The sequence below is a fragment of the Lampetra planeri genome, chromosome 25 (genome assembly GCF_965212315.1).
Source record: "Lampetra planeri chromosome 25, kcLamPlan1.2.h2, whole genome shotgun sequence".
Taxonomy (NCBI): domain Eukaryota; kingdom Metazoa; phylum Chordata; class Hyperoartia; order Petromyzontiformes; family Petromyzontidae; genus Lampetra; species Lampetra planeri.
Window position 1 is genome coordinate 12863912 of NC_136131.1, and position 22824 is coordinate 12886735.

The 22824-nt window shown below is 43.7% G+C and overlaps 1 protein-coding gene across 1 annotated transcript in view; it reads left to right on the forward strand.

Moving 5' to 3' along the window:
- LOC144727488 (potassium channel subfamily K member 2-like) overlaps positions 1-17915 on the forward strand; it is a 151595-nt gene extending 133680 nt beyond the window's left edge. The window contains exons 7-8 of the mRNA XM_078606351.1: positions 6486-6758; positions 10218-17915. Coding sequence (XP_078462477.1) covers positions 6486-6758; positions 10218-10610 — 666 coding nt within the window. The 3' untranslated portion in view covers positions 10611-17915. The remainder of the gene's footprint in view (positions 1-6485; positions 6759-10217) is intronic.
- The last annotated feature ends 4909 nt before the right edge of the window (positions 17916-22824 follow it).

Consider the following 22824-nt stretch of genomic DNA (forward strand, 5'->3'; position numbering starts at 1 on the left):
TAGACCGCTTGGTAATGTGTTAATAGAAAGATTGTAGTCGGTCCGAGTTAGCCAACCGCTTATCTAAAATTACGTTTTTAATTGCTTCCTCGGGCTATATGTGGGGAAAGAAATTGTTGGAATATGTGTGTAGGATTTTTTAATGGTAGTTTTATTTTTTTAATTCGTCAGCTTGAGTCGTAGGCTGCATTGATTGTTACACATGAATTAAGACTTGGACAGGGGTTCGTGAGATGAGACAATTTACATTCCACGCCGGGATAGACGCTGGCCCAGCCAGATGCGGTTATTTGATTAACTGTCTCCCTTACATACTTGGCGCAGACAATATAAAATTGACTGCAATCTAAGACTACACTATTTTATCAGAAGCACTTTAACAATACGCATTTAGAAAAAAAATATTGTGTTTACAAATGGAAAGCTTTTTCCCCAAAATACATTTTGGGATTACATTTAAACTAGTGACGGAAACAACACATGACTGAGTAATTTTCACGGCTATCTTGTAAGTTGACAATAATCCATACGTGAAAACAATGCAGTGGATGTTGAAAATATCACCATTGCTCTAAACATAAACAGCAAAATGTCCATCATCGTATGTGCATGTCGGTATTTTTGTATTCTTCACACAGTGCACATTTGATCCTTAGGTACCCCGGGGTACCAATTAACACAAAGCGAATTTAAATATTTTATTTCTGGGACACTATTTTTCCCAAGGGGTGTACTTAACTCCGCGACTGGGGTACCAATCAATCCGAAATCAGTGCTACTCCGCGATGTTGAAAGGCAGCGAGGACAATCGCGCTGAAACCCTGAACGCTCGCGGTACGCACCGTGGTGGTGCAGCATCGTGTACAGCTCGTCGAGATGAGTCGATTGCCGTATCGCCGACCATCAACAGACAAAAAATTACTGCATCACGGACATTATGTGAGAGCCGGGGTACCGCCATAAGGTTCATTTACAAAAGCTATACCTTATCAATAAAACAATTTATACATAAAAGATACTGCTGGAAATACCATTTTTAGAAAAAATTACCTGAATAATGGATTTGTTGTAAAGTAATGTCTCAGACAGTGTAAATTATTAAATTCCCTCCAACTTCTCTCTCCCCGGCAGTATAAATGGGTTCACCGCAGTTCCTTGGCAAGTCACCTGTGGTGGGATACAGCAAAATCCTCCCACCTCTTACAAGATGTCTCGCTATAGTGGGAGAATGTCAAAATATCCTCTCGACACCATGTCTGGGAGCTCCTGCTAGTGGAGGCTTTTCTGCCGGCAGTGGCGTGTGGGATAATTACAGGGCCGTGCATATATTTTCATCTTTTATATTGCAAAAACTACTAATATGTTATGGTTAAGACGATTCTTGGATATGAGATAACCAGAGTGGCTTCTACAAGTTAATATTCTAGCAGATGCTGGTCTGGTTAGATCTACAAATGTACCTTTGCTCTACTCATTGTTTCACATGTTTGTGTGAAGGAGGATATTTGCTCTAGATTTATATAGGCTCTTGTGATTGCCTCGTAATTACACGCTATTTACATCACATTGATGCCTTCACACTTAAAAAAGGGGCCCATTGTGCCGAATTAGTGGATAGCACAATGTACTATTTATTCAGATACCTAAGTTTGATTCAAGGCCATGGCTAACAGTGACGAGTGATATCTGAACTGACCCCCTGAGCCTTCCCACCTACACCAACCCACACTTACTAACATGATGAAGTATGTTAGTCATGCCACGTTGACTAACGTTGACTAACGTGGCATGGGGAGGCCTTCATCCAGCAGTGGATTGACGAAGTGCTGTACCTTTTTGTTGCTTGATATTGGCTGCATGTATATGGCATGAAATAGCAAGCTCTGGGCACGTGTTTGACTTGATACATTGAGATGAGACCTCTAAGCAAGCGATCCAAACCTCCAGACCCTATCCCACTCCAGCCCAATTGGCACACAATTTCTCTGATTCATTACGGTTATATACTGGGGGAACACAAGTAAATTACAATGGTGTAACTTCCGTTTAGGCTGACGTTTTAGTAGATTTGGCTACTCTATAATGAACATTTTCTATACATAAGTCAGGCAGAGGAATATTTCCACCTTTTTAAACCTCGTAACAAAAACAAATTGCGATAAGGAGTTTGCTATTCATAAAAATAAGTGTGCACGCCTGATCACGCAGTGCTTAATTTGCTTATCATCAGGAGATCAAAAACGACACGGCTCTGCGCTGCACTGGAAATCACCGCTGCACCTTCCGTCGTGTTGATGTTTCCCATTGTAGGGGTCACCCTCCACTTCGCAATTGTCCAGCGAACGCATCAGAATAACGGGTCTCCCGGCAGTGTGACGTGACATCCAGCTCTGAGAAGTGCTTCTGCGTCCTAAAAGCATTTGCGCTTTTGGGTTTGGGACACTCACTGTTGGGAAACGCAATTACCTGCTCACGTTTAAGATGATTAATCGGCTTTTTTCACAGTTAAACTAAGCTTGTGCTTGCACCTGTTTGTTTGTTTGCCATGTATGTAAAGTTGCAAGTAAGGTAAAGGTAACACAGATGAAGGTACAGCTCTGCAATTGCTGCCCACAGCACTGCCGACAGAAGGGCCTCTACTCGAGGAGCCACTCTAAACGGTATATTGGCCTACTTTTCCATACTGCCCAGACAGCTTGGAAGTGGGTGGGATGACCCACACTTTGCCCCACCACAAGTGACCAGCCCGTCAACTAACAGCGGTCTTATCCGTTTATAACTGTGGAGTCGTCAGAGGCGGGGTAATTTAAGAAGGTTGCACCATTGTTTCAACTGGCGTGCTGGGAGATTTGAGTCGAACCGGTGACCTCTGGATTGCAAGTCCAGAGGTTGCACCATGACAACAAAGTATGAATGTGTGGCCATTGTATTCAGGTTTTCTATTGGCACAATTTTCTTAAAATAAACATATGTTTGTGTCTAGTTTGTTGTCCTTCCACCGCACCTCCGATTAGCACGGATGGCTATATATGATGTGAAAGAAGTTCACCTTTCTACATCATGACTGCATGTAGGTAAATACTTTTTGATGGTGAGTAATTTTTTTCTGCTTGGAAAATTATTAATTAAAAAGCTATTTATTGCGAAATAAATCATATCCCTTTATATCCAACACATTATTGCGTATTTGGTCTCAACTGTTAGGTATGGGATCAAGTATACACGAGTGCTCATTAGGCCTATGGTTGACTGTTGCAGGGAGAGCAGTCTTTGTGCGATTGGCCTCAAACACCTCAAAGGTCCTGGGTGATGTTTTTCTACCAAGGAACATAGCATCACACACTACTCTGGGTATGCATAGTCAATCTCGTACATGTACACTTAATTGTAAGACCTTTGCTTTACAATATTTACAAGAAAAATATATTTTGACATGTTGTAAAAAAATGTTCATGTCATTTCACTCATTTGACATCGGAAAACTATATCGCTTTTCTTTTTGGATAAATAATAATTTTATTAACAGTATTCATGCTGTCCTACCAAACAACTTTTTTTATACAGTTGGAAAATATCACAATTTACATACGTTTCTACATAGATGTTCTCGTTACAAGGGGACATTTTTTAACTCTTTTAAGAAAACGAGTTGTGCAGTGTGTGGTCAATTTGCCTGGAATGTGCCCTATCATATCGTATCCTGTAAGCTAAGCTGAGTTTGAGCCTGGAGAGTGCTTGGATGAGCTATCACCACGCATTAAGCAGGAGTTTCATGGCTACTTGCAGCGCTGTTAGAGCAGCAGAGAGCAGTGCATAAATCAATCCATCACAGTGCTGCATTATGCTGTATTGTCTACACACAGTGCTGCACCAGGCTGCACTGTCTACACACACAGTGCTGCACTATGATGCACTGTCTACACACACAGTGCTGCACCATGCTGCACTGTCTACACACACAGTGCTGCACTATGATGTATTGTCTATATTGTCGACATTTCCTCGCACCGTGAACAACCCGCACTGCGGGCAGGGGGATTGGTCCTCATCGAGCAATGGATAGTGGCCATGCTCAGTTGCTCACGTAGGGAACGGTGGCAAGAGGAGACCACAACAACAACAACAAGGAAACATTTCCGTGTCCATTAGTTTGTACATCCAGTGATCCAGGCCAAGCAGCTGCTAGTGGAAAGTGGACGTTCCATTTAGCCACGCTTCAATGAATCCTGGTAATGCAACTGGAAAACATGGATTGTAATTATTGTACATTTATATGCAGATTGAGTCTTACAAAGGGAAAAAGGCAAAATTATCCGTCGAGCAAATGAGTAATGTAGGGTGTGATCAACAATGTTCCAAGCATTGAAAGACACAAACGCATGCGCGTGCGAGTGGCATTTTATTTTAAGCACCTCTCGTAGTAATGAGCTCCTGTTTCATTTGTGGGCAAAATTCGTCATTTAAAACAAATGTAGCACGAGGTCACGATGCTCTTATTTGCGAAGAATTAGTAAAGAGATATAGAACTGCATTTTATTTTAATTTTCACGGAAAATTAGCTGATGTGTCGGATGCCTTCTGACAGAGGCACACGTTACAATCAGAAGCCTGGAAACTCGTCCTTTTATCATCGAGAATAACTATGTCTGCCTTCCTGGCGAAGTTGACATCGCACCCTGTAAATGATGACAACTGCAAGAACAGACATTGTATATGCTATCGTATTTTATCTTTATTTCTGTATGTTTCATGACTGGTGCGGTGGTGTCAGACCTATGATCAAATCACCCAGAATGCACCCGATCTCATAAGACCTCGCAATCCAAGCCGGTCGGAGCTTGGAGAGTGCTCGGTGGGGTGGCCACCACGCGCAACACATCGGTGCAGTAGGCGTTGTGTGCAGTAGAGGGCAGTGTTCTATACTCTCCCTCACCTTCACCAAACCCTATTGACTAGCGCAGTGAAGTATGGTCAAATATCTCTCATGGCCCACATGCCTTACAAAAGTTCTTATCATAAGTGGATTGACATGTACATGCAGTGTTCTGAATGCCTGACTCGGTCCACTTAACCTTTCTTCCTCCTGTGGCTGATGGAATGAGCACTACTTTGTCGCATGTCAACAACCCTGCCATAAGATATGCGGTGGAAAGATGTTATCTCCCTCGCCTGGTATACAGGAGGTCGTGGGTTAAATTGTGACCCTGATGCCTGCTTCATATTTGGAGTTTGCATGTCTCTCTCTCCGTGGTCGCGTGGATTTTTCTCCGGGTCCTTTGTTTTTTACCTCCACATTTAGAATAAACACGCGTTTCGAGTATTTGGCTGCTGGGATTTTTCACGTGATAAGCCACTTCGTTGAGCAATCAATTATGGCCAGGTCGCTTCTGAAAAAGAGATATACAGCTCAGTGGGCCTTACAGGGTTGTGCAGTTGTGGCTGTGAGCAAAATCCGTAACCACGACGAACATTTTAGGTAGATTTACAGGTCACTCGTGATGGAGACCAACCGAGACAAGCAGTGATTGCCGGACACTTACTGTAATAAGTGATTTTCTCTGCAGGCACCTTCATGTGAAATATTTGGAAGTAGCATCACAGAAACTTTCAACAGCAACCCTCCACTTAATGAGTGGTGCTCGACTCCACTTGATGATCACCGAGGCTTTGGCAATGTCGGAGGCTTTCTCTCGCAGGCAGAGTGAACCGCACTCGATCATCTTGATGAATCTCCTCATATTTGTTTATTTGATGAAAAATGGCTCTCTTTGTGATTGAGAGAAAGGGGAGAATATTCGTTTTGCTGGCTTTTCATAGATTTAGAGATTTTTTGCAGCCCCGGCACAAGATGATAAAAGCAAGAACAAAGCAGGCGAGCCAGAGGTAGCAGCGGCCACTTTATTCACTTTCCTGCGTGTTCCTGTGTCTGTTGACGCGCATTCGGGGTGTAACAATGCATCAGTAGTTTTACAATTCTTATATTTTGTATGGAATGGATTATTGTGTCCTACAGGCACTATAGGCAGCTACTTTCATAGTGATAATAATTTGGATGAGTGATGATTATGATTGATAGCGGATGATACATTTGTTTGTCTGATATATGATTAACAATTAGGATGATGGTGATAGAGGATGATGATGATAATTATGGATGGTGGATGATGAAGATTCCATATGATATATGACGATGGATTATAGATAATGATGGATGATGATGACGGAGGGCAATGCGTGACGATGGAATCTGGATGATGATGATGACAACCCGCGGTGGATTCAAATGAAGATGACAAACGAATGGCTATCAATGACGGGCGACGATCGTGACGATCTGAACGACCGCGATTCGAACCCGCGACCTTCCTGTCACAAAAACTACGACCGCACCAGGGCCCCCACGACGCCCACCTCTCGTGTCCCTCTCTCTCCACTCTCTTTGCTCTCTCACCTCCCTCCGCTCTCTCCACGCTCCGGCGCGACAGGTGGGGGAGATCCGGGCGCAGGCCGCCGAGTGGAAGGCCAACGTGACGGCCGAGCTGAAGGTGACGCGGCGGCGCCTGAGCGTGGAGATCCACGACAAGCTGCAGCGTGCCGCCTCCATCCGCAACCTGGAGCGGCGGCACCGGCTGGGCCCGCACGAGCCTCGTCGCCATTCTATGGACGTGCTGACGGCCGAGCGACGCACGCCCTCGCGCGCGTCCTTCCTGGCGCTCGCCAACAAGGCTGAATCCGTCGACCGGATCGTGCCTCCCTCGGTGAGTCGAAGCTAAACTCTTTACGGATAACTATTTTTTATTTTACCAGGTAAAGGCCCACTGAACTGTATGGCTCTTCTTCAGAAGCAGCAAAACACTGTCGACGCGTGACGTTGGTTCTAAACGTGGAGGGGAAAACCGGAGAACCCAGAGAGAAATCCACTGGACCACAGGGAGAGAGACATGCAAACTCCAAAAATACAGCAGCAGGCATCAGGGTCGGAATCGTGCCCACGACCTCCTGTATACCAGGCGAGGGAGTCAACATCTCCGAGACACTGTGGCCCCCCCTACTCCCCGTACCACTGACACCCGAGCGATGCATCGGTCTTCTCGAGCGATGCCTCATTCTTCCCGCTGGAGCGTCGGAGCCGCACGCCGGCGCTGCGGCTCTCAGCCCCGGCCCTGAGCCAGCGAGGCAACCTCGTCCAGGAGGCCCCACGTCGGTTTGTTCCACTGTGGGAAAGCCGAGCCCGGCAGGCTGGTGTCGCTCGATGCGGTTGAGTGGGGAGTCGTGTCTAGACGGTGCAGTGAGATTAGGTAATGAAGAGAATATCCGCGTATAGACTCAGTGTGTGGTTGATAGTATTGATAACGACAATTAAGATTAAACGCAGTGAGCAACTGAGCTTTAATTCGATTGCAAATTGCAGTGAATTGATTCATTAATCAATACACACACTTGCATTTCCTGAATCAAGCATAGGCCAACACTGGGTATCTATTCTACCAACAATTTCAACCGATACCAATTCCCGCTCATGTTGCTGTGTAGACCTGTCCTATTGCAGGACGTAGCATTGACTCAGATTAGTTTAAGGAATTGAGAGCTAAGCAGCTCCTAGCGATGCGGTGTGGATTAAATAGATTCCCAGTTAAGGGGATGCAATGATAATAATTATCCCTGCCCTTGGCCTTGCTAGGCCTCGAGCCAGATTTTGAAGTCTTGTGCGGCCCACATATCACGGTTTTGTTCCAGCTGAACCTGGCAGATATCTACTAGAAAATCACCTGTACCGTGAGGGCTCCTCGCTGGCTAGGCTCACATATGACAGTGAATCTGCCTTGACTCGAACGTGGGGGTTGGTGGATCATGCCGAGATGGTTCTTGCAAAAGAGACCCTCTTGTTACAGCACGGTGCAATGCGCATGTAGGAAGCGGGACGCCAATTATGGTTCTTTGCAGTGCGAGTGTTTTCTCTGGGCACGTCTATTTGATTACTTATGCAAAGACACATCAAAGAGGACAACCAGTGCGGAGATGGAGCATTGAGATCAGTTCACGTGTAGGAGTCAAACTAAACTCAAACGGGTTTTATTTTACCAGGTAAGGCCCACTGAGCTACATAGCTTTTTTCAGAAGCGACCTGGCCACAAATAATAGCTGATACTCCTTAGTGGACAGAGGCAGGGGGATGCAAATTACCAGCACAGTTGTTTCAACGGCCGTGCCTGGAGGTCAAATCCAACCGGTGATCTCTGCATTCCAAGTGCAATGTGTTCACCACCACCCCTAACTAATTGCATACTGTCGTGTAAATGGAAGATCAATGGTTCAGGGAAGTACTTTGGCATCAGAGAGCCAGATAATCCAGTTCCATGCACCAACGCACAAGACTAGCGAATCCGTTTTCATATTCCGTCAATACTTGGCTTGACTTTGCAGGCTTGGCTTGCAGCCTCTACTTGTTTTTGTGCTCTTACACTGGCAATGAACAAGGGACGTGGGACACGCTGCTATGAAGAAGCCAATGGATGTGTGGCACGCCAATCAATAATAAAAATTTATCTGCACGGCTAGAAATGTCTTGGGTAACCCCACAAATACCGAGTGCATGCCTCGTTTAGTAACCTAATTGCATAAAAGGCAAAATTGGTTTAGAGATGTGGTCTGTTGGTCCCTTGGATAAGGGCACAGAAACATCTGGAGTCATTAACAAAAGCAATGCATTTTTGAGTGCTATTGGGGACCAAGAATAAAGCTCTGGGAGAGGAAAGGATTTTCTTTTTTTAGAATATCTTACAAAAAAATACATAAATTCACCTCTTTCATACATCATATCAAACGTGCCCACATTGGGAAGTGCCCTTGTCCATTGGTGGTGTTGGTCCACGTGCGGAAATAAAAAATGACTCAAATTAAGTGAACAAGAGAGCAGTCTCGAGTAGAGTTGACTTCTTCAATCTCATTTATTTATTTATTCTCGTTTTCGGTGGATGTATCATCTACACTGCATTGTGTTTGAGCATCGTAATTGGTCCGTAATCACTTCCTTACACTGAGTGAGTCTCTTGCTATTACCTTAATCACTCCTTTGTTCTGGTGCCTCGGGACGGGCTGCATGAAAGGCAACGTATAAATAATAGATGACAACGATAATCAAATATCTGTGGCATGGAGCAGTCTCGCTGTACAGCAACCAGAGCTGGCGTCCCAGTGAGCGGCGGTGCGTGCATGCTCCACAGCGTGGATGAACTCTCGCCCGGAGGATGAACTTGGCGCAATGCCACTTGGCGAGATTCTCTAATTCGTGAATCCCACATTGAAACCTTCAGCGTAAGAACACCTCCATTTTATTTAAACGAATATTGTAACTGCAATGCGCTCGTTTGGAACTATACATTATTTTTAGAAGGCAATATTGTTTTTGCACAGCCCTTGGTCAATCCACTGCTGGATGAGAGCTTTCCCACACCATGAGTCTTCAAGTTGTATACAGGTTGAAGACTTCCTTCCATATATATTTGGTACACTTGTAGATTTGTTTACGTTTCTTCACAGTGAGTTGAGGCCAACCCAATCGCATAAACGTGAATTACTGTGCCCTGGGGAGAAGTCAACAATAATGGGCATGCTCCCCTGCCTGTGTATGTGTGTGTGCGTGCTATGTGTGTGTGCGTGCTATGTGTGTGTGTGTGCGTGCTATGTGTGTGTGTGTGCGTGTGTATGCGTGCTATCTGTGCTATGTGTATGTGCGTACTATGTGTGTTATTTGTGTGTCTGTCTGCGTGCTATGTGTGCTATGTGTGTCTGTCTACGCGTGCTATCTGTGCTATGTGTGTGCTATGTGTGTTATTTGTGTGTCTGCATGCTATGTGTGTGTGGGTACTGTGTGTGCTATGTGTGTGTCTGTCTGTGTGCTATAGGGAGCAGTAGTGTAGCGGTTAGCGTGCTGCGCTAAAATCCCAGCAATCCGAGTTCGATTCCTACTCACGGCCACCAACACCAGTAACGAATATCTGAACTCGTCCTGGGCCTCCCCTAGGTTGACTCAACCTCAAATGAGTACCTGGTTCGGTGTGTAAACATTGCCACTAGGGCGACAAAGGTGGCCGGGCGTGGTGATGACCACCCACCCCCTCGCTGGCCGTACCGGCCTTCATAGGTGCTCGCTAACAGCACTTGCCCCAAAAGTCTGTTAAGGCTATATGGAGGATCGTTGTCTTTGTCTTGTACAGGAGCTACAGAACGGCGAGGTGCTGCATAAGCCGGCGTCGGGAGAGTCGGTTAACTTCGCCGAGAGCTGCAACGCAGGAGGGAGCGGAGGCAGCATGGGCAGCGGCGACATGAAGCCGTACAGCATCAGATCGGCGTTCTCACGACGCAGCGATCACCGCGGCATCCTCAAGCACACCCGGTGGCAGCTGCAGCAACAGCAGCAACACCAGCAGCAGCAGAGGAATCAGCAGCAGCAGCAAAGTCAACGTAATGTGGACAACAGTTTAGAGAGGGAGAGCGATAGTCAGCAACAGCTGGAGAAACAGCCGACGCCAGACACTGCACATGGATCCTGCGACAGCTTTGGGATTGGAAACAGCCAGGCCCATGCTGATGCTGTCAACCAGGGATGATGAAGCCACACGTGCATTTGGACAACAACAAAATCAAAACGATACAATGGAAACATTGAGGATTGTGACACCCAGCTTTGACGACTTGCTTGAGGCTAAAAAACAATTGTGGTGGCTTCTTGAAGCGATGACGATGACCAAACTGCAAATCGTAAAATGTGCCCGGAAAGTGCAAATGAGAAGAATAGATACGTTTAGTTGCAAGGGTGGCATGTTATCTTGCCAAAGCATCGTTTAAATCGGGAACGTATGTTCCATTGAAGACTCATCAAATTGATTATATTTGTTTTTTTTTCAAACGCCTCCTAACGCGAATAAAAATGCCGCTATGCACAATGGCAAAAACCCTGAAGAGTTTTAAACAGGTAGACAGGCGAGGAGTTTGCTAATACCTACACCGAATGGTGAATGGGAGAAAATTTGCCAAAATACTATGATACATTTTGAAATAAATAATATGAAATGAGCATGTCAGCATTGTGCCTCCATGCTGCGTACGAGGTCAACCGTTTGTCTTCAGTTATGAAAATGTGTCGTGTCGTTATCTGGACAACTGGAATATGTAGTAATCCATTATTCAAATATATGTTGAACAAATATTGTGCCTGCTTACAAAACAATGAGATTTAAACATATATGTCAAAAATATACTTATTTTATTATAAACCCCTGTGTCAATAAATAATCGTGAACCAAATCACATGTAGGCTGCCTCTGAGCTCCTTACTGGGCCTCATGGAAGGGAGCGGAGTAGCCCTGCAACCGCACTCCGTGCCACTGCTGGTGTGGGGCATCCGCCAGAGGCAGCGCTTGGGACTCGCCGCTCCCCCAGTGTATTTTGCCTACTCTTCCATGCATCGCGAAGCGTCTTGGGAGAGGTGAGAGTAACCGCACTTTACCCCACTACACGCGACCAGCCGATGGACTTTGGTGAACCCATTTACACTGCTGCTGGGGTGGGGGGGGAGTTGTTTCAGAAACGTACTCATTGGTGTGCCGGAGAAGAGGCATTTCAGAAGGAAAACGTTAAACATTTACGTCCTTTGCTTCGTAATATGAAGCAGAGCAGAACACACATACTCTTTGGTTCTTTCGGTAAAGTCACGTAGGTATAAAATAAAATAAATAACGACGTTTCGGTTGCAACACAAGCGTCCGTCATCAGGTGAGAAAGCATTTATTTTATTTTCTAGCTACGTGACTTTACCGAAAGAGCCAAAGAGAATGGATTCCTGCAGTCACGAAAGCTTAAAATCAAGACAGAACACACATCTCAAAGTTTAACTGTCATCCATTCATTTATGCAAGGAGAAGGCTAAATCTGGAATCGGAGACATTTTCATGAGATGACCTGCAAGATTATTTTAATGGCTATCTTACTTTTTAAATTACCAAAATAGTTAAATTTATACTTTAAGAAAAATCTAAAATAGCTATAAAATCTCATAGAAAACTCTAGAAGCCTTGTGCAATTCCTTCATCGCTCTTTCAGGTACTTAAATGAATTTGGGTCACAAAGACCACAACTGATGTAGGTGCACGCCTAGGCACTTTGTTCCTGGGTGCGGGACATCCGTACGAAGCTTTGTGAATGGGGTAAGAGGGCTGCTGCCACGGTGTAATAGATAGCAGTACACCGTGGACTTGCAATGCAGAGGTCGCCAGATTATTTCGATCTCCAGGCACGGCACTGGAAACAAATTGAAACATTTTCTAAATCCCCCCATATCTTTGCCCCAAACGGTACAAATGGGTAAACATCACGGTTGATCGGCAGGTCGCGTGTGGTGGGGTAAAGTGTGAGTACTCCCACCTCTCCCAGGCCGTCTGTCCAGCGTGGCTGAGTAGGCAGCACCTGGAGAGGCTCTGTAAAGTTCCCTCGAATGGGGAGATCCGACCGCTAGCGGTGGCATGAGAAAGCAATTGCAGGACTGCACCTTTATCTGATGAGAAGAAAATACTTTCGTCTGGAGCACACTGAACTGATGTCTGCAGCATCACCTCTCGAACGTCACTGCATACTGTCGCTGCGGTGACTGTGGCTACAATGCTTACTTTCTCATAATAGAGCATTGGACGCTTGCCAGACAGCCTGTGGCTCATAGCCTAAGCGTGTATCTATAAGGAAGAGTGCACTTGTTTCCCGTGTTGAAACTTCATTTAAATGTAGTTCTTCAAACATCGTGTCGAATACGGTCTTTTCTTCATTGAGGAGAACTAGCAAGATTCATCATCCTGCAGAGTGGGCCAACCAAAATCGGCAATGCACCAAGCACATTAAATAGTTTTTTCCCCCCTGGCAGAGGTAGGTCGCCATGAATTTGGTCGTATTTTTTTCCAAACGCTCATTAATTATGTTCACAAAGACACAGCCCAGGTTGTCATTTATGAGAAGATACACTCAAGCTTGTGATTATCAGGGGAAGTCGCCGCCACCGTTGCTCACATTGTTAATGTATTTCGCCTCTACAATTAATTTCCCTTTGGAGCCACTCGAATGTTTACCGTGTGGGTTATCAATCATCACGTTGTCCGGACAAGCCGTGGCCACACACCAGTTTCCTGGAAAACGACCCACGCACATCCTAAAACCACAATTGTAAAGCATGCCATTTAAATCATTAATTCAAGTTCATTTAACCAAAATGTGAGTTACATTGATCCACTGCAGAGTTAAAATAATGTGAAGGATGGATTTTGGACCTGAGAGAATGGGTGGGGAGCAGGTTGCTTTTCTGAGAGACACCACCTGTGCCCATAATGCACCTCTGTGTACCACGAAACATTTGTTGTGGTTTAATTAAATAAACGCATCCTGTATTACCTGGATTATAAGACGAATATAGTATCCCTGTCTTTTAGTTGGGGGATACATCTTATAATCCAAAGAATACACGCACCTTCGAGCAGATGTGTTTGAATATAGTTGCTCAGAATCGTCTGCCAGAAGACGGTTCTCCCCAGAAAAACATCACCACCTCAAGGGCAGAAGACCGACCACACGCAGAATCATTTTCCAGAAGCCATTTTAGAGCAGCTCATTCAGAATAATCTTCTGGAAGACGGCACTCCATTGCAATACCGTATTTCCATGATAATTAAACGCACTTTTTTTGTTCAAAATAACCCCACAGTTTGGAGTGCATCTTGTTGTGTGCATCTCACTACTCTCCGGTGCGTTTTATAATCCAAAGAATGCGGTACGTGCAAAAAACATTCCAGTTTAAAATTGTAGGGCATTTGCCATAGCAAGCCAGACCACACTGGTCACGTGTGTGGTTGTTTGTTGCTCTAAATGTCTCGGTGTTTTCCACACAGTAATACAACAAACGGAAAGTTGCGTTTTCATGTGCGTGCAGCCCGCTGGAGGATTTTCATAATATTGGGATCTTAAAATACAATTTCAGCACTGCTGTAAACCCATCAGCCGAGTCCAAAAAACGTGGTGGAGCAATGCAAAAGTGTTTATTATGTTAATGGTCGCCAGGCTGAATGCGCCCTAGGGTGGAGTGAAGTGCTTTGGAGAAGAGATACGGGACAAGTTACAACGTCGCTTATCTGACTTGATGGACACCAATGTCTAGGAAGATATGTGTGTCGAATTTGTGAATATTTGCAGACAATTATTTGTTATTCCATGCACAGATATTGAATTACGTGTGGGCGGTTAAATGGTCAAGGCGGATATGTGATGGTCAAATATGTGACACTAATAGGAGGCTGCTGTAAATTTTAAGAAAATAGGTTTTATTTTTGTTATTGAAGGAACAAAAATATTGATACAGCAAACATTTAAACCAAAATACAAATAAAAAAGTACGTATTTAAATTAATTACCCGGTGATTATTTTCCAAAGAATCTGAATCGCATGTATCCAGTGTAGCGTTCAACGTTTGTGAGCTTTATATTCGTTTCACTTGCACTCTCTTGGATGCACTCTGCTTGACCACCTTCACCAATACTTGCAAAGCTCATCTCATGTTCTGTGCGTAAGCGTTTGCCCAGAAAGACACTCCTGGAGTTGGACCACCGGACGCACAGCCCAACTATAATAATAATCAACGTCGATTGGCCGGAGAATGATTCAAATTGTGTGGCAGCAGTCCATCTCCACGAACGGCTTACTCAGCGAATGTAAATGCATTTCTAGTTGCCTTTTGCATCTGGGTAGAGAATAACTCTGTGCTGTGTGACTCCGTAAAGCAGGGGCAGCAAGGTTAGAGTTTAGTGATGCTGGCCCGAGTGGAAGAAGTGAGGCTCCTAAAGTTGTATTCGAGTGACTTGCCTATGAATGAAATCTGCCGGAATGCCGCCCGATCTCGTCAGGTTTCAGAAGCTAAACAGGTTTGAGCCTGGATGGATAACCACTATGCATACCAGGTAGTATAGACTGTGGGGATACATAACGGGCAGTAGAGGATACTGCAACAAAATACATTGTTGTACTGTACTGTGCTTCCACATCTATGCTCCACGCCCTGACCCACCCTCACCGGCCAGCGGGGTGAAGTATGATCAAATAACACCCCCCGCCTCCCCCCCCCCCCATGATTCGCTTGGCAAGAGGAAGCGCCCTCATCCAGTCGTGGATCGACAAAGGGCTGTACATGTCCGAGTGACCGATTCTAAAATCATTAATGCTGATGATTTTGACATGAAAATTTGATAAATGTGCGTTAAAAGTCATGGTATAATTATATTCTTGCTTTTTATACATGTGTTGAGTGCCTCATTTTAATGGGAGGGGACATTGTTTGGGAAGGATGCTGTACACTTTAAAACACTTTTATGCAAGTGTAAGTACTCATTTCCACGTTAGCATAACATCACGATGCTGCAGAGACCGTTGGACCAAAACTCTTGCCACAACCATTGCCAGCCATTGCTCGGGGCAATGCACGGTTGGACTGGGTCAGCAGGCCACCAAAGCATTTGCCCAGTTTTTCAGTTCTGGAGTGGTTGGCCACCACTCACAGTTTCACAGCCCAAATAAAAGCTCCACTTCAACCGGCTGAAGAATGAATTGTTCACATTGGGTCGAGCGCGTGGCGAGCCCAACTCCAGGACCGGCTTTAGCTCGGCACATGTAAACGCAGCTTAATTTTTCTTTTGCATCGAGGTAAATAGGTACGAGAAAATGTGAATTATGGTCGATAAAGCCCCCATGATCGACGTGGTGCTAGATTGGCCTTCATCCAGCTGCGGCTTTACAAAGGGCTATACTTTACACATACAGATGTGTTTGATCATCTAAAACGGACACCTGAGTGGAAGTGGATGGATGTTGGCCCACGCCCATAGGGTTGTCTTTGGTCTTTGATATTTCAGATACCATCTCATATATAGCCAATAAAGAGTAAGTGTGGTTGTATACAATTTAAATTTTATTTATTTAACAACTTAAGCAAAAAAACATGGAGATGTCTAAAGCACATCACTCTGCTGTCTCAAACTGGCGTTTGTAACTTCTACGCAGTTATGCTGTTAAGTTGTGTTGATGTGGTTTTGGGTTGTACCCTGTGCAGTTTGGCTTGATGTCTGACGTTTCGCTCCGCGTTTTGAGAGCTTCAGGAACTCGGCACGTGGAGCGAAACGGTCGAAATTGTGCCAAACAGCACACGGTACAACCATAAAACGCATTGGAGAGCTGCCATTCAGAATGATTCCTGGGTAGTGAACTGCATCTCTAGGTTTGGAAGGAAGAGGGGAGTACTAAGCTCTATTCCAAATCCCCTTGTGTAATGTTCGTGAACAGCACTGCTTAACATGAGTAAAGTCAACCATTAACAACAACTCGATCTCTTGGTTGCACCCACGTGATTTAGAGGGGGCAGGTGGCTGTCTGACTGCCAAGGAGAGGGAAGGAGGATGAGAGGGTGTGGGGAGAGGGTCGAGGCAATGCTCCACCTTTCTTGGTCACATTAAATAGGACAACACACTCATTCATGTGTAAGTGACGGCTGCAGCTGAAGTCAGAGGGAAACTAGGGAGGCGAATTTAACATGCAAAGCCAACCGTTCAAATCCCCAGCTCAAAGTTTTTATTAATGAAAACAATCCATTAATTATCAAGGAAATACAGTAATATGTACATTTAAACTCAGTTATATTAACTGTAAAAAAACGTGGTACTATAATATTTACAAACTATACATTTTTCGAGCGTGATGTAAGGAGAGGGTCCCTCGATCTTGGCTACAAGGTCTCTGCTGCGTGATGCTGTTTTTAAATAAATAAAATCTACAATTAATGAACCGTTTAAGATGCAACAGATATTTTAAAAGTCAAATGTTCGTTTAAAAAATAATAATGTTTGCTGTACTTAAATGTCATTAGCTACTACCCACAATCGGTTTACCAGCACTGCATATATCCACATACCTTTATTTTGGTGAGATATTTATTTTGCCTCTTTAATCACGGAACTACACGGTGATATATTGTGCACCCACTGAATTGCCCCACCAATATTGCCACGTTTCCAAAAGTAATTAGTTTAACCACAGGAAGTTATGTGTGTCTTTAGATACAATGCTGACAATGTTGGCATCTCATTTGAATCGATTGCCTCACATTCTGTGAATGTTATTCCAATGAATTCCAAAGTATAATGCGTACGTGTCTTGAGAGACATCGTGCTTACAAACTTTAATTGCGTCACTGGGCTTTTGCTAACAACTGAACAAGCGCATGGTACTCGGGTTGCAAGGCTGATTTTCGTGGATTAAAAAAGTCAACATTTCAAATGTTGCCTGCTAGAGTAGCTATTCAATATACAATCGCTACCATAGCTAAGTGTGAATGCGATGATGGGCTAGCAACAATAATAGTTTAACTGTCAAACCCATGCATCTGCAAGCACCCTCAATCCACTCTGCTCTTATATGCTGATGCCTTTAATTGAATCAGTTAACTTGTGTGTGTGTGTGTTTTAACATAAGTAGCAGAAGAGCTGCTGGTACCACAAAGGAAAGAACAAAACTGTTGGAATGTTGAACAAAATGATAATTTAAAGGTAAAGATAACACTCAGATTGACCTACCAACTATAGCAGATGATGTGATGAACATTGAGTTGACATGTCAATTATGAATGTAAATTATTGATGTTTGTGAAGGCCACTTTATGCGAGGGATAATACCTAGCGAGGTTGATAAGTAAATTAAGATTTGTTTTACACATGAGACACTTTAAATGATAATCTTTACATTTGAAATGCTCTGAAATCAAGCTACATTTGTTTTGTCTATATTTTATACGACATGTTTGAATTGCATCAATAAAATGTTTGCTTTTTGCATCTGTACAATTTTTTTTCTTCAGAGTTATTTCTCATGAATTTAAAACATGACAATTTCATTGTACTGTAAGAGTTGTTCTCAGATAAAGATTCAAATATAATAACGTTAGGTTTAAACATTACAATTTGGCAATAGAAAATGTAAGCAATTTCAGGTGAAGAATAGAAGTAAATTGTTCACATTTTAAATATTTGTTTTAGTGCAAAACATATTCCCATTTGCTTAATTTATTATGTAAACTGCCCAGATGTCAGCAAAATGTCATGAAAAAATTATCTCCATTAATATTTTACTTGTAACGTTTAATTATAAGATTATAATACCCAATCGCATGTATGTTATCTGAATTATCAAAATAAGTAAAGGTGTAGTCCTGCAGTTGCTTGCCCAACCCACTGCTGATGGAGGGCCTCCACTAAAGGGCGCTCTAGAGAGCCCCTTAATATGGTATTTGGCCTACTCTTCCACCCTGGCCAGACATGTTGGACATCTTTGAAGAGGTGGGAGTACCCACTTCTTTACCCCAACACATACAACCTGCCGATCAGAGAGTTGTGGTGTACCCATCGATACTGCTTTTTGGGTCTTACCTGAAATTAAATTAGTGACTGACAGAGAGGGGGATTCAAGCAACCTGCCGATTGCTTAATCGACCGCACCGGGAGATATAAGAGGCGACCTCTAGCCTTGTGTCAAAATACTTCCCATAAAAAATTAAATGTTGGATTTACAAGACACAAAGTGTGGCTTTTGGAGATATTCAAAGTCGGAAACTTCATTGTCATCCATTGTTAAATGGACGATTAATGGGTGCCGAAGTGGGGGAGCTCATATTTCTAAAGGCAGTCTCAAAGATGTAGAGTTTTATTTTCCTCTCTGTGGTCGACTATCGTTTAAATGCTGCAGAATAACCAATTTCCTGCGCCGTCACTCAAGTCTGCACTGAACCACGTGTGACCTTCACGAGTCAATTTCACTTTGATGACTGTTTTGATAAATGAGCGCAGTAGACTCCCTCTGCAAAATATGTATCGATTAAAAATCATATGCGCCAGAATGGTTTGCATTTTCAGAAGTATGATCATTTAGAGAGATTGTTTAAGATGTACGTTTAGAGCTGTCTAAAATATAAAGTAACATTGGTCATTTTGGAAGTAAAATAATAGATGCATTGTATACCGATGTATTTACATATTTTTATAATAATTCACCAAAGTAAGCAATCAAAAGCAAAGCGATTTACGCACAAATGAATTACACATTTTGCAATACAGTACGTCACACATTTGCCCAACCAATTAACCTCCCGTGCCCAGTGCAGTGTTTGTGTATCATACACCTGTCCATTTCTATACATTTTCACAAATCTAACCGTTTCACGCGTGATATGTCTTCTTAATCTCGCACACAACCGCTTATTTCTAAAGCACAGGAAAACATATCCATACGTACTGAGCAGTTTTCACATTATTTCGTCTTGTAACCGACATGTGCATGACATAACTACACTTTGTTCTAGTTATGTATACATATCTCACATTTTCACATATTCATCCATACCTCAGTGTCCAGTGAGTAGGATACGAGGCATGCTGTATGAATGTATAAGCAAGCTTAGTGCACACAACGGGTGCTCCAGACTGAGCCACACAATGAACCTGGCCTCATGTCGCAGCGCGAGACACATTCTTGGCTCACGAAATCACGGCGGATGGTGACGACTTGTGAAAGCGTTCATCAAGCAGTGGCTAGATCATGGCTGCTGATGAACATATTTATTAATTGTTACCATTTTTAAATGTACGCTGTCATTTTATGTCATTGGCATTCCCTTCGGGAGTATATTATTTTATCATTGTTTACGGAGCCACCAGAACATAGTTTGTCCATAATCAACGTTTTTGGGTTAGATCGCGTTATTTATAAATGTGTCGCGAAAGCCTACGTGTTAAACAAACATATTTTGTCCGACTGTTCAAAACCGGCCAGAAGTCTTGTAAAAGGTGGAAGTACCCCGCGCTTTATCCCAACACATTCAACTTGCTGGTCGACTACCGTTGGCAATCCCATGTATACTGTTGGGTGTACAGAGGCAGGGGATGCCACCCTGGGATATCAAACGTGGATTGCAAGTGCAGTGCGACAACGAAGACACGATGGCAGCGTCACACATAACGAGGAGTAAATTGAGAGGGTATATATCTGCGAAATTCACTGGAGTCAAATGCAAATTGTAAGTGTAAGAATATTGGCATAAATCATGTGACCTGAAATCAAAAGTCTAATTAACGTCTGCAATTTACACAAACAGTTGACATGCAGACCATTAAACAAAAGAAAAGTAAAAATTTGGCATCTTTCAACGGTCCAGCATTCGTGGTTAAAACGTCCGATATCAAAACCATGTGTTCAATGATGAGCTCTATGGTGTAGAGGTCACAACAAACCCCACCACTTAGTGTAAGAGTCAGCAAATAGCCTGGGACAGCCACGTCTAGAATTCCAAATAAGGCGGCACGAGAAGGTCACAGTCAATGGACCTTAAGGAAAACCAAATCGGGGCAGACCTCAGCATAAGAACATCTCATTAATCCGTAGCGTTTGTATATGTGGTGTATATAGAAATACTGTCATGTTTACAACACATGGCCGTGTTCAATTGCTCGAGAATACTAAAGGATTGCTTTTACTAGCATAGTGTTATTCCAATACATTATAAAGCGACATCACATTACAGTGTAACACCTTAAACACAGTGCTCTGGGGTGTTGGTAGAGGCGAAAATATGAAAAGGTCTGATTTGTATACCATAGCTTTAAAAGTACAAAATGCACAATTTCTGCACTGGGTGCGGGCTGTTCACTTGTCAGGGTGGATATGTGGCGGTCAGATATGCGACGTTGTACTGTTCTCACGATGGTCATTTGTGAGACGTTGTATACTGTACTCGTGTTAATTCAGCAGTGACGAGAACGCTGTGCTTATTTGACTCACTCACACCAGGTGGTCAATATTTCAATAAGTTCCCGAGTGATGTTCGAGATACAATTCACGAACAAACACTCCACGTGTCGTGGACGTTGTCACACAATCCCCACAGGCCAGATGAGGTTTGGTATGAAACTAAATTCCTATCCCACACTGAACGTGTTCACAAGCACTGGTTCACATATTACATGCCCCTGATGCTAGCCATGATTTGGAATTAAACTGGGGTCATAGGGTTCATAGCGCAGTGTGCTACCTCCTGCGTGAAGTTACTGAAATAAAATCAGATTGTCCTGTCCTGTAAATTCCAGGATATTTTGTAACAAAAAGGGTTGGCCCCAGCCATAGCGTATTTGATGGTAAAATAGGTCATGCTGCACTGTGATTTATAGCGAAATGCGTTGAGTCATTGAATTCCACTTATCAGCTGTTTTATCTCAACCAGTGATGAACTGTCTCCTGACCCTCCCCATTCCTTTACCCTTCTCACCCTCCCTCCAATCCCCCGATAAACCAGCAATTTGTTAGGGTAAATAATGCGCCATTGCATCGCACTCCTCTTAATGATGCTTCACTAGATCACTTAATACATTGGTGGGTTTGTGTTTCCCCTCACCTGTCTGGTAGAACGCTGTGTGTCCATTGATCAGATTAGCTGCCAGCACATCCATTTGTCTCTGTTGCTGCCACGTTGCAACGGTCAGCGCAGTGGAATTACAATCCAGGGGTCACCGGTTCAGTTCGACCTCCAGGTGCGGCAGTTGAAACAATGTGGCAGGTTTCTTAACCCCCCCCCCCGCCTCTGTCCACCGGCAGTGTAAAGGAGCCCACTACACCACAGTTAGTCCTTCGTCAGATCGTGCGTGTCGGGGCAAAGTGTGTGGACTCCCACCTCGTAAAAGACGCCCGGTCGGTAAGGAAGAGGAGGCCGCATACCTGCGAGATGGATGTCTCGAGCTCCCGATAGTGAAGGCCCTTCCAGCAGCAGTGGTCTGGACAAAAGGTCTTGCAGATGTATGTTCTATACCCCTTTTGTGAAGAAGAGCGATGTATTTGTTCTAGCTAAGCGAATGTAAATAAAACCTTTAACAGTTATAGTTGCCACACCTGAATGGCTTCACGATCCCCGGGAGAGACACCAATGCGGCGCGTTACAACCTCCCAATGCGTTTTACCGTTGGTGACTCCATTTTGCCAATGAATTGCTTATAAATACACCAGGGCGTATACATTTGCACCTTTAGAGCATGTTAGTGAAATTAAACTCTCCATGGTATGTTGGCAGCAAGTCTCCTGGTTACTTGCATAACCCAAATCGCTTTCTGACACCAGAGCAACCACAGTGTGAGAGCCTTTACGTTGGGGGTCTCATCGAATACTTAGTTCGAGTCCCTTAACCAGTGTGGTGTTTGATATGAGCAAGGCAAAGATTGAAGATGGGTGGGAGAAGGGGCAGATTGTCCATGCTTGAAATAGGATACAGCAATACATCACTTTTGTCCTGGTTATTTCCCTGTGATTGCAGGGTCACGCTTCGGAAATGACTTTACTCATTTCCTGTTGAAATCACTCTTTTTTTGTATTCACGCAAAACTAAACTGCTAAATTATTGCGTCCTGCAAGAATGTTGACACTCAAAATAAACATTTATTAAACAAACAAGTAAACTAATCTTGCGATTTATAGTAAAAAAAAACAATGCAGCCAGCCTTGGCTTCAGATAGATTTTTCTTCTTCTTATCTATATTACTTGCTCTTACAAAAAATAAAGGGAATTCATGAAATGGGCTCTACTAAACTGGATCTAATTTAAGCAGATTAGCATCTATTTCATCTATTGTATGCAAATTATCTGTGCCTTGCGGCATGTTTAACAAAGATAATACTAACGTGTGTGCAATTTATCTAAGTTTTGTAATGCAGTT